Consider the following 12,711-nt stretch of genomic DNA (forward strand, 5'->3'; position numbering starts at 1 on the left):
GGACGAGGAGGAGTTGCGGACCAGTACCAACTGATCCACGGACCGGCACCAATCCACGGACCAGGGGTTGGGGACCACTGGTCTAAAGCAACTGTTCTCAACTTTTTTACTGTTGAGAAACCCCATAAACCTTCTTTAGGCTTCGAGAACCCCAGAAGGGGCACAATCATGTAGAATATGGTTGGGAAGCATAGCTGTACACCTGCCCATCCAGGGCCCCCTCCCCACCCCATCCAGGCCCGTCTTTGACCACTTTGGGAGGGGAGGGACCATATATAATCAACATTATTATATATGGTCATATGGCTTGAAAAATGTTTCACAAATTTAAAAATATATTTAAAAATGATCAACTCTCACCCATTTGGTAAATCCTTCCAGGGACATCAGGAAATCCCAGGGTTGAGAAATCCTGGTCTAAAGTGACCTGAATTGGTTAACTTGCAGCCACTGAAGGGTTTGGGGTATTCTCTGTGTTTTGAGATCAAATTCAGAGTAGTAGTTTAAGGCAGTTCAGGATTTGTCTTTGGATGCTTTCAGTTTTCTTAAACAAAGTAGAGTCTGTCAACTGGTTCACAGTCATGGCCCATTTTATAGCAGTAGGTCATGAGGAACAGCCCATATAAAATTCACTGTTTGTTTAGTGTATAGGTGTTGCTTGTGCTTGCCCAGTCCTCTGACACCTGACATTACCATCCACCCATATTATTAGACAACTATAGACCAGTGTAACCAATCCAGGCTACAGCTATGTCCCAAGCAAACATTTAAGCAAATGCTGGTCTGATAGTTCCATCAGATGAGCCTTTCCACAGTCATGGTGAATCTATGTCTGGAAGCAGTGATGGGCTGGCTCAAGCAAAGCCATCTGAAGCTTAATCTGCAAAGACAGAGGTCCTGTGGTTCGGTAGGAAAGGGCCAGGTAAGGAAGCAGAACTGTCCAACCTGGACAGGGTGCAACTCCCAGTTGCATGCTGTACCAGGAATCTGGGTGTGATCTTTAACTCCTCCTTTACCATAGAGGAACAGATCACAAAAATAGCCCGGCTGGCATTAGAATCATAGAATCATAGAGTTGGAAGGACCCTCATGGGCCATCTAGTCCAACTCCCTGCACTATGCAGGACACTCACATCCCTATTGCTCATCCACTGTAACCTGCCACCCCCTTGAGCCTTCACAGAATCAGCCACTCTGTAAGATAGCTATCTAGCCTCTGTTTAAAAATTTCCAAAGATGGAGGACCCACTATCTCTTGAGGGAGCCTGTTCCACTGAGAAACCGCTCTAACTGGCAGGAACTTCTTCCTGATGTTTAGATGGAATTTCTTTTGTATTAATTTCATCCCATTGGTTCTGGTCCATCCCTCTGGGGCAAGTGAGAACAACTCTGCTCCATCCTCTATAGGCACCCTTTTAAGTACTTGAAGATGGTTATCAAATCCCCTCTCAGTTGTCTCCTCTCCAGGTAAACAGACCAAGCTCCCCCAACCTTTCTTCATACGTCTTGGTCTCCAAACCCCTCACCATCTTTGTTGCCCTCCTCTGGATACGTTGCAGTTTGTCTACATCCTTCTTCAACTGGGGTGCCCAAAACTGAACACAGTACTCCAAGTGAGGCTGAACCAGAGCAGAATACAGCGGTACCATCACCTCTCATGATCTGGACATGATGCTCAGTTTGATACAGCCCAAAATCCCATCTGCCTTTTTAGCCACCGAGTCACACTGCTGACTCATGTTCAATATATGGTCTAAGACTTCTAGATCCTTTTGCACATGCATTCTTCCACCTATGCCAATCCAAGCTACTCGCACCCTGCCTGGCCCCAGAACACCAAACTACAGTGATCCAAGCAACAGTCAACTCTAGGCTGGATTGCCGCAATTTGCTCTACGCAAGCCTACCCTAGGGAAGCTTGTCATCAAATAGAGCCATGGTTTTCTCAGTCTCCCCCCCCCCCTTGCTGGAGCTAAAACAATTCCACAGGGCCTGCAAAAATGAGCTCTTCCACCAGGCATTTGGCCAAGACAAGTGAACAAGCTGCTAACCACAAACCAGAAGCCCCCATAAACAGAAAACAGACCACAGTGCAGACAGATCAAACTGTTATTTGTTATTGAGTTGTTGTTTTATCACACTTTTGTTACTGTTGTTATTGTTACTGCTGTTTATTACAATTTTGACACAAGGGGTTATTTACATTTTTTAATTCTATACTAAATGTTTATTGTTCTGTACCATATGAGAGTTATAATGTAAACCGCCCTGAGCCAGAAGGGAGGGTGGTATATAAATATAATAAATAAATATGACAGAACACCAAACACAAGCAGAGCAAGTAGCTCAGAGTAAGTCAAGACAGGCAAGTCAACCATATACTTCTGCTTGGATGTGTGTGAGAATTAGGTGAAAGGGAAACAAGCATAGCAGAGAACATGAGTGGCATGGGACAATGTGTAGGTAGAACTAGGCAGCCTGAGAGACACAGACATTTCAGGCAAAGTGCAGAAGTTGCAAGAGAATGGACAGAACATGCATCTTGGGGCACAGATCTCCCATTTATTCTCATGATGATAAGGAACTTTGACCTCTGACGCTGGTGGATTGATTGATTGATTTATATTTTTATACCGCCCTTCCCTACAGCTCTGGGCGGTTTACATAAAATATTTTGGAACATTTACATAGAAATTTACATTTACATTTACATTACTATTGCTGTGCTGTTGTTGCTATGAGCACCATACAACAGATTGCACAGTCTCACGTACACGCACACACACTCCTGGTTGTTGCCAAAGCCCCCAAGCTATTGAAATGGCCACGGCTTAAAATGCCCTTTGTGCCATCAGCACTATTGAACAGTTCACACCACCATCCCATAGTTTAGAAAAGCACCAACCCAATTCCTTAGTGTTGCTGTTCATGGGGACAGGAAAACTCAAGGAAGAACATGAGGAAGCAATATTGAATGACCTTCTAAACTTTTACATATATCACAATTCACATATAGAAAAAAACATTTTAAGGTAAAAGCAATGAAGTAAAATGACTGAGAGCCATTTTGTGGTATACTAGTCAACCACAATCAATCTTCTGCCTGTCTTTGTCTCTGCTGAGTTGTTTCATCTTCTGGTATGGGAATGAGTATCTCAAAGAAGAGCTCTTTTGTGGAGGGGCCATGATTTAGTGGTAGAGCATTTGCTTGGCATGCAGAAGGTCCTACGTTCAGTACCTGGCATTTCATTTGAAAGGACTAGGTTGTGGGGAAAATTTCTGCCTGAGACCTTGGAGAACCACTGCCAGTCTTAGTGGACAATGCTGGCATTGATGGGCCAAGGGTATGATTTAATAGATGGCTAACTCATGCTCATATAGTCAGTTAACTGAAGAAGGGAAGGGGATGTGCCCTGTCAAATTTGAATGGGATGAAAGCTGGGAGTAGATGCCCTGGAGCTCAGAGTGGTCCTGCAGGTATTAGCCACCACAACTGCATTCTCTTTGACATGAAACCTCTAATTCAGTTTTCTGTGTTTACATTTCCCTGGTAGGAGTTTGATCATCATTGCCCTTGGGTGAACAACTGCATTGGACGACGTAATTACCGCTATTTCTTCCTGTTCCTGCTCTCACTTACAGCACATATTATGGGAGTATTTGGATTTGGCTTACTGTACGTTCTGTATCAAGTGGAAGAGCTCTCTGGGGTCCGCATGGCTGTCACGTATCCTCCTTTATTTTTCTGGGGTAAAAGGAGTCCCTTCATAAATATGAGAATTGATGTGTCCACTTAAGACAGAATGCCAGACAATCACTATGGTAGGGAAAGGGATCCCAAAACATTACATGATGGTCTCTCTAACTATGTTTCCTTGACTGTTTAATAGTATGGCTGTGATGTGTGTGGCTGGCTTGTTTTTCATTCCTGTGGCTGGCCTGACAGGATTCCATGTTGTGCTGGTAGCTAGGGGTCGCACTACTAACGAACAGGTATGATGTATTTCACATTTCGTTTCCCATCTTACTTCATTGCACCTTGGTTCTTCTGATCAAAACTTTGTCTTGGCAGGTTACAGGCAAATTCCGGGGTGGAGTAAACCCATTTACCAATGGTTGCTGTAAGAATGTCAGTCGTGTCCTTTGCAGCTCCCCAGCACCCAGGTATGTTTATCCCAAACATTAATGTTGTAGCAGCACTAGCCTGCTTTGAAAGAAAGAAAGCCTTAATTGTCCTAATTACTAAAAGAGGACTTGTAGAAAGGTGAAAAGCTGATGAATGACATCCAAAGCTCAGTTATGAATGTCTGAGCAGAGAAATGTTATAGAACAAGTAACAGAGGAACTACTGATGGTCACAGGGATACCTAGCAGTAAAAGGGCAGTAAATTCAAGGAGGACATTGGTGACTATTAGTCAAGGTGAATAAAGGAAGCCTCTATGTTCGCAGGTAGTACCAAAAAGGAACATCAGCGGAAGGCCTTGACCTCTGTGTCCTGCTGTTGGTCCCCCAGAGTAAATAGTTGGTCAGTGTGTGAGACAAGATGCTGGACTAGATGGACTACTGGTCTGATCCAGCATGACTCTTTATGGGCTCTTGTTGTTGTTGTTAGGTGCGAAGTCATGTCTGACCCATCGCGACCCCATGGACAATGATCCTCCAGGCCTTCCTGTCCTCTACCATTCCCCAGAGTCCATTTAAGTTCACACTGCTTCAGTGACTCCATCCATCCAGCCACCTCATTCTCTGTCGTCCCCTTCTTCTTTTGCCCTCGATCACTCCCAGCATTAGGCTCTTCTCCAGGGAGTCCTTCCTTCTCATGAGGTGGCCAAAGTATTTGAGTTTCATCTTTAGGATCTGGCCTTCTAAGGAGCAGTCAGGGCTGATCTCCTCTAGGACTGACCAGTTTGTTCGGCTTGCAGTCCAAGGGACTCGCAAGAGTCTTCTCCAGCACCAGAGTTCAAAAGCCTCAATTCTTTGACGCTCGGCCTTCCTTATGTCCAACTTTTGCAGCCATACATTGCAACTGGAAAGACCATAGCCTTGACTAGATGCACTTTTGTTGACAGGGTGATGTCTCTGCTTTTTAGGATGCTGTCTAGATTTGCCATAGCTTTCCTCCCCAGGAGCAAGCGTCTTTTAATTTCTTTGCTGCAGTCCCCATCTGCAGTGATCTTGGAGCCCAGGAAAATAAAATCTGTCACTATCTCCATTTCTTCCCCATCTATTTGCCAGGAATTGAGAGGGACGGATGCCATGATCTTTGTTTTCTTGATGTTGAGTTTCAAGTTTTATGGACTTTACTGATTGCTTATAGCAAGACCAAGCCTAAGGGAACTGAAGTCTGGCACCACAGCTGCAGATTATCCCTGGTGTATACCTCATGCATATCTATTGATGCAGGAGTTATTCACTTAATGAATAATGAAGTTGTCTGTGTCAAGGCCCATGATACCTCTGAGTTCCTGTGGATACGCGCAGTCCACTTTTGTGGATGACTGGTCCTTCCATTTGCATCACTCAAAGTAAATGTTTCACAGAACTAATAATGGCTAGTGTTAATACTCCTAGCATCCTGTTTTTTGGAGAGAATCCTTTGTGTTGAAAACAGTACTCCTGCTTGAGATGAAGGACAAGGCCTGTTAATCTCAAGTTAAGTGTGTGATGGGTTCAGTGATTTCCCATTGTAACAAGTGCTTTTGTGCTCCTCCCACTTTTGTTTAATTAGGGAGGACAGAACTCTTCAGGACTATAAATGCTCCTTGTCATTATCCCCTAACACCTGCAATATTTTAATCTTTCTTTTCAAGCTAACATAATAGGAACAGCCTTTTACAATCACGTTTTAACAAAAAGATAATGGCTTTTATCCTACTATCGTGCTTGGCAAAGTTTGAAACCTTCCTCCATCCAAAGGAACCTTCGTGGCTCACAATTTGGTGTAAACTGTTTTGCTATAGACAAGTATTGATTGTCTTGTCATATGAGAGAATAACCACCAAACAAATGAACCTGATACTCAACCCATTTCTTTGCCATTGTACAGTCACAGAAGATTTCAATGAAAGCTTGCCCAAAGAAGCAAACATGACTGGGTTTTGTCATGCCAAGGCTTTTGTCTGAGATGGTTCTTGATTAAAATACCATAGCTGGCTTCTTCAGATAGTAATAGCAGTTGACATTCTTAAAACTTTAATATTTTCACTGTGTACACATCACCAATTTATAACATTTGTCTCTGCTTCAACTGAGGAAGATGATTTAGTGGTGGGAGAGGGAGAATTGTTCTTAGAGTTGACACACCATATTTTCATAGTGCTGCTCATCTGGTTAAGGGATCTTTGACAAGGTTTGGCATTGCTCAGCCTGCCTCAATGAAGCCAGTAATTTGAATTACATGGATGTATACGCTATGTAAACAAAGCAGTGCTTGTAGGAGATTTTCCAGGCTCCCCCCCTCCCTCATGCTACAGCCTGCAATCTGCCTTCTCCACCCACAGTCCATAGACCCTAGAATAGTCTTTCTTGTTGGGGAATTGGCAGATGCACTCTTCCTTTGCCTTGCTGCACTGGCAGAAGTGTCTTTAATCAGTGGAAGGTGTAATTCGAACCAGAGTCATATTTTCAAAAGACCAAGTATATGTATGCATACATATGTCTATATTCACATTGATACTGTGGTTCACTGTCATCTACTAGTTGCTGGCTTACTGAAGGGCAGCATTTTTAAATGACTCTATGCAGACCAGAGATGAGCACAAACCACATATTTTCAGTTTATGTTTGAACCACAAACCAAACCACATGGATATGCCAATTCCTGAACCAAACCATTCGTATAGGTTCATGAGCCACTTAAAGTTTAAAACCTTACTTTCTACTCCCTGCAAAAGTGACAGGAGCAGAAAGCAGGGGTTTAAATATCTCTGAAATATCTCTTTTCCCCCTCACCCCTTCCCTCTGTACCTATAACTCCCGTGGGCCTTTCCCTTGCCCTCCTGCCTGTTTGCCCACCCAGTCCACGGAAGATGTGTATGTCTGCAAGCTGTGGTGAATGGCAGCTCCCCTTATCCGGCAACACCCTCCAGTAATAGAATGAGGAGAATGTTTATTTATATCCCGCCGTCTCCCCTAATGGGGATCTGCAGCGGCTTACATCATTCTGTTCTCCTTCATTTTATCCTCAAAACAATATTGTGAGATAGGTTAGGTTGAGTGTGTGTGACTTGCCCAAGGTCATCCAACAAGCTCCCATGTTAGAATAGAGATTCAGATCTGGGTTTCCCAAATCCTAGTCCTAGTATATGAGTTGAAGATGCTAGAAGCTCACCACCACCCCAGGAAAAAAAACAAACCTGTAATTCTAGAGTTAAGATGGTAAATATCCTTTATACCGGGGGTTCTCAACCCCCAGGCCACGGCCCGGAAAGCCTTGGCACTGGGCTGGCGGCAGGCATGCCACCCTCCCCCCCCCCCAGCGAGAAGCTTGCCGGGCCTTGAGCGAATTGGCTGTTTCGGCAGCCGCTTCGCTCGCAGCCCGGTGAGCTTCTTGCTGCGGGGGGGGGGGGGGGGAGATGCCTCCGGCAGGCACAAACGTGCATGCGAAGCAGTTCCACACATGCGTGTTTGTGCGGAGCTGCCACGCATACGCATTTGCGTCCCGCTTGCAGGCACAAATGCGCATGCACATTTGTGCAGAGCTGCCATGCATGCACATTTGTGTGGTGCCTGGGCCACCATCTCCCCACCGCACCCCTGCAGGCAGTCCCCAGCCTTACAAAGGTTGGGGGGGGCTGCTTTGCTACAGTTTTTCTATATCGATGAATATATACTTATTGTGCATTTGCCATGACTTTTGAAGTTTTCTTATGTGTGCACTGTGTGTCTGTTCTACATATCAGAATTATTATTGTTGTTGTTGTTATAATAATAATATTATATTAATATAATATTATTATTATTAGATTTATTTCCTGCCACTCCCTACATAGGCTCATGTCAGGTAACAACAGTCTTAAAACCCCACATTAAAATTCCCATTAAAAAGACTTTAAAGATTCCCAACATGGCAGGGGAAAAAATACCACTCTGATATCTCTGCTCAGCATTATCATGGCCTTTTTTCCTTCAATATGCTTTGTGTACCCTTTGCAGCCGGCTGTGTTGAACAGATTAGTGGCATGAAAAAGCTGTTTACATTTAGTTATATGAATGGGTATGAGAACAGGGCAGATGACATTTATAATTCCATGATTTGGCACTTGCCTTTTGTAGGTTCTTCTGCTTTTGTGGGATGCTGTATTTCTGAATTAAGTCTTTCAGTAATTCCTGCTTTTTCTATTGATTGTGTGTTATCTCTTTTCACTTATATTCTTGAAATACCGCTTGCTTCAGGTTTTAATCTTAACTTCATATTTGGAGAAACCAAGGAGTAAAAATACAATATTTTAACCTAAGAGATGCTGGAGGAGAGATGATGCTCAGAGCATTTTCACTACAGCAAGGAGGGGCACAACAGCATTTACCATGAAATCACGGGTGCCTGTTCGTTTCTCTCACCAAGTAATGAATAACACATGTTGGACGATGATGAACCACTAGAAGGAGGGCTTTTTCCTCTAGTGGCAATATTGCCTTTGCAGTTTTTTGATGCAAGAAAACCTGTCCAAGACATTTTTCTGCTGTACTGCTGGGTAAAGTAAAAACATCACGATCACAAAATGCTTGTAGAAGACACTGTCACATCCCCATCCAGGAGTGTGTCACTTCTGTTCTTCCCATGTTTCACTAGATACCTTGGGCGGCCAAAACCAGAGCAGACTGTGTTGGTGAGGCCACCATTCCTGCGGCCAGAAATATCAGATGGGCAGATTGCTGTGAAGATCATGGACAATGGTATCCAGGCTGAGCTGAAGAGAACAAAGGTAAGGAGAACATGAAGATGCTACCCAAGCAGTGACATTTGTAAAACTCTGATGGTGGTGCTGTGCATGTGAGTAGAAATGAAATGAGTTTCTTAAACATCTTTCCTCTGTGTTATCACTCTTTGTATTCCCCTCCTTCTCACGTGGCTAGTTCTGTATAGGAGTGGTTTCCTATTGTGTCTTAGAAATTCTGCCTTGCCCTTTCTCTCCTCATCCAGCAACTGAGGCATGCACAGTCTATAGTTACACTAACAGAAATGCTAGGTGGCTGAAAGTCCTTCTGATCTTACTTGCTCCTTTGTCCAGCTGGTGGCAATGTTCAGTACTTAGGGTCCTGCCTCATCCTTCTGATTGCTCCTGTGCGCTTTGTCTCTGCAGTCCAAAGGAAGCCTTGAAGTGACGGAAAGCCAGTCCGCTGATGCTGAGCCACCTCCCCCACCCAAGCCAGACCTCAGCCGCTACACAGGTCTGAGGACGCATTTAACCCTGGCCACCAATGAGGGTAAGAAGACTGTGTCAGGCAGACAAGGAATGTAAAGAACTGTGCACTAGACAAACTTTATAATGGCTCATTTGCCCTGAAGGAAACCATTTATGACTACTGTACCTGGAAGCTCTGCTGAGCTGTTAACAAACGCAAGGGCAACTGAGCTGAAAGTGCTTTGGAAATAACCATTAGGTCATCTGTATTGCTTTTAGCTTGGTGCTGATGTACAGGTGGTTTGTTCAGTCTTCTGTTTAAGGAAGGTCGCGAGTGCATTAGTGGAGCAGATCTTGCATTGGTAGTGAAGTTCTGTGGATTTTAAATCCTCAACTTTAGGGGTTTTTTGCTAGATACAAAGATTGAGAGCTGTGAGGACTTGGGGTAGAAGTTGACTATCCTGCTTCCCTTTGGTATGTGGGGGATGTAGGGCTACAAGAGTTTTCTGCTGTGTTCTGCTGTCAGAGCTGATGCAGCACACAAGGCTAGTGTCGCTTTTATGCGCAGGTGTGATACCTGGTGATTTATTTTGTGTGTTTTCAGTTGGAGCTGCTTCCTGGAAGAAAACATATATGAAGTTCTCAACTGTTTCTTTTTCATTCTTTAGTTTTAGAATTAGTGTTCTCTGGTCATTGCTATACTTCCAACTTAGAAGCGCTCATATTCAGACTCCAGATACGAGATCTGGCCAGGCTTGCATGCATAGGCTGGTAACTACATGTGTGACCTCATTGTTGAGGAAATGTTCCTCTTGCTCCATTTCACCTCCACCCCTGTGATACACTGCCTACTCCACAACTGAGTCCTTGACCCCCATGGTATGTCCACCACCTCCCTGAGGCTTTTGTCTGGTTCTCATGGATCAGTCACTTACCATATGTGGAACTTCTGTAAGGTGCTCCAGAGAGGCTTTTGGAATCTTTTGGAGAAAACATCCCATGACTGCAGATAACATGGCTTGAGTGTATCTGTTCTTCTTGCCCTCCGCAGATGGCAGCTTGCTAGGCAAGGACAGCCCTCCAACTCCAACCATGTACAAGTACCGACCTGGATATAGCAGCAGCAGCACTTCAGCTGCAATGCCTCACTCCACCAGCGCCAAGGTAATGTTTAGGATGAAAGGTTGGGGTGACTGCAAATGGGGAGTACGAAGTGGAATTCACTCTGGTCTAGGGTAGGAGCTTGTTTAAGCTTAGGTCTCAGTAATGAAGAACTCTGGCACATGTATAGAATATGAATTCCATTACAATATATGTTGAGGATTCCAGTCTTTGCTTCTCTTGAAAAAGTGCTTTTATGATTCTTGAGGCATTTTCAAACGTATCTGCTAAAACCTCTGGTCATAGATTAGGCCTGTGAGGAAAAATCTTATTAGCCATTTTTACCTTTTGCAGGTCCTTGTCTTATCTATTGAAAGTTTTATCAGTATTTGTACCTTGTTTTGCCTCCAGGGTGGTGCACAGAGGATTGCTATATTTTATTCTCTTAACCCCAAAAGGTGCACAAACCTGCTGAGAATGGGGTCTAGCCTATATTTCAGGAAAATTGTACAGTAAATTCTGAGGGTCGTACCATTTCAGACACTGGGGTAATAATATTTTGAATGCTTCTCCATATTAAAAACTTTCTGCAGATAAAGCATTAGCATATAATGGAGAGCGATTCTGGCCTAGCCTATAATATGCTGTGTTAACTTTCCAATTTAATTTTCCAGGCCTGAGTGAGTAGGGTGGGGTGAGGTGAGCTACAGAGACGAATATGGATTTGACCTGGTTTTCTCTGGCCCAAATAAAATCTCGTTGTATTGCTACACACTTGCTCTCAAATTATGTAAATTGTGTAATTGTGCTTACAGTCCATTTGAAGAATTGGTTCTTTTTGCACTGAGAAACTTGGGGCACGTGTGTTTTTGCAGTGAGCTCAGGTACATGCTTGCAGTGTAGATTGAAGGAATAAACTGTGCAAGTGATCCTGTGTATCTGAATTATTGCCCATGAACAGGAGCCCTTACAAATGTCTAATCTATTTCTCTCCACTGCAGCTAAGCCGAGGAGACAGCCTGAAGGAGCCTACTTCCATTGCTGAGAGCAGCCGGAATCCCAGTTATCACTCTGAGCCTAGTCTAGAGCCAGAGAGCTTTCGATCTCCCACCTTTGGCAAGAGTTTCCATTTTGATCCTCTATCCAGTGGCTCCCGCTCCTCCAGTCTCAAGTCTGCCCAAGGCACAGGTTTTGAACTAGGTCATCTTCAGTCAATCCGCTCTGAGGGTACCACATCCACATCCTACAAGAGCTTGGTGAACCAGACACGCAATGGGAGTTTGTCATATGACAGCCTTCTCACGCCCTCCGATAGCCCTGACTTTGAGTCAGTGCAAGCAGGCCCGGAGCCAGATACACCCATGGGATATACTTCTCCCTTCCTTTCAGCCCGTATTGCTCAGCAGCGGGAGGCCGACCTGCACAGTCGTTTCCCAAACTCTGGCTCACCTAAGCACCAGCCGCCTCGTGATCCTTCACCTGTCCGCTATGACAATCTCTCACGCCACATTGTGGCCTCCATGCAGGAGAGGGAAAAGTTGCTGCAGCAGTCACCCACACCACCACCTCTGGCCAGGGAGGAGGATACAGGGCTAGGAGACTCGGGTATCCAATCCACACCAGGCTCCAGCAATGCCCCACGTACCAGTTCCTCCTCGGACGATTCCAAACGTTCACCTCTTGGCAAGAACCCGCTCACCCGCCCAGTGCCGCCGCGCTTTGGTAAACCAGAACCGTTGCATGCACTCCGAGTGCGCTCACTGGGCTCACCAGACCAGCCTGCAGCCCCCCACTTGGGCAAATCTGTGTCTTACAGCAGCCAAAAACAGTCACTCCAAGCCATCGTCCCAGAGACAGAGGAGGTGGCCTTGCAGCCTTTGCTGGCACCAAAGTAAGTACAAGTGACACCTGCCTCACACATTAAGTGTTCCTTGATTTGGTGAAGGATGAGCTACATTCAGCCCGGCCCCTTCATTGCTCTGACCAAGGACCCCAAGAGCATTTTTGTTTTCTTCTAACAGCATCTGAAGGGAGTGGCTGGGGCTGATCTGCAGATAGTGCCTGCTCTCGTCTGCCCCTTCTTTCCTCTCCTCCCTCTGCTGTATGGACCAGCCCATTTCCTTCACTACAGAATGCAGTCTGATACCATACTGTCACCTTCCTTTTCATGAGGTGTGTGAGTTGAGGGTCTTCCTTTCCCTGTTTTCCTTGGTTGTGAGGTAGTCATTGGCTTATCTTTGAGTTCTTTGTACCATGTGTATGATG

The 12,711-nt window shown here is 44.9% G+C and overlaps 1 protein-coding gene across 4 annotated transcripts in view; it reads left to right on the top strand.

The window, feature by feature from the left end:
* ZDHHC5 (zDHHC palmitoyltransferase 5) overlaps positions 1 to 12,711 on the top strand; it is a 46,181-nt gene that overhangs the window by 31,228 nt on the left and 2,242 nt on the right. For all 4 annotated transcript variants that reach the window (XM_077320995.1, XM_077320998.1, XM_077320994.1 and 1 more), the window contains 7 exons: positions 3,555 to 3,727; positions 3,891 to 3,993; positions 4,073 to 4,164; positions 8,793 to 8,925; positions 9,304 to 9,427; positions 10,397 to 10,509; positions 11,448 to 12,337. In XM_077320995.1, the coding sequence (XP_077177110.1) occupies positions 3,555 to 3,727; positions 3,891 to 3,993; positions 4,073 to 4,164; positions 8,793 to 8,925; positions 9,304 to 9,427; positions 10,397 to 10,509; positions 11,448 to 12,337 (1,628 nt within the window). The remainder of the gene's footprint in view (positions 1 to 3,554; positions 3,728 to 3,890; positions 3,994 to 4,072; positions 4,165 to 8,792; positions 8,926 to 9,303; positions 9,428 to 10,396; positions 10,510 to 11,447; positions 12,338 to 12,711) is intronic.

The sequence above is a fragment of the Paroedura picta genome, chromosome 2 (assembly GCF_049243985.1).
Source record: "Paroedura picta isolate Pp20150507F chromosome 2, Ppicta_v3.0, whole genome shotgun sequence".
Taxonomy (NCBI): domain Eukaryota; kingdom Metazoa; phylum Chordata; class Lepidosauria; order Squamata; family Gekkonidae; genus Paroedura; species Paroedura picta.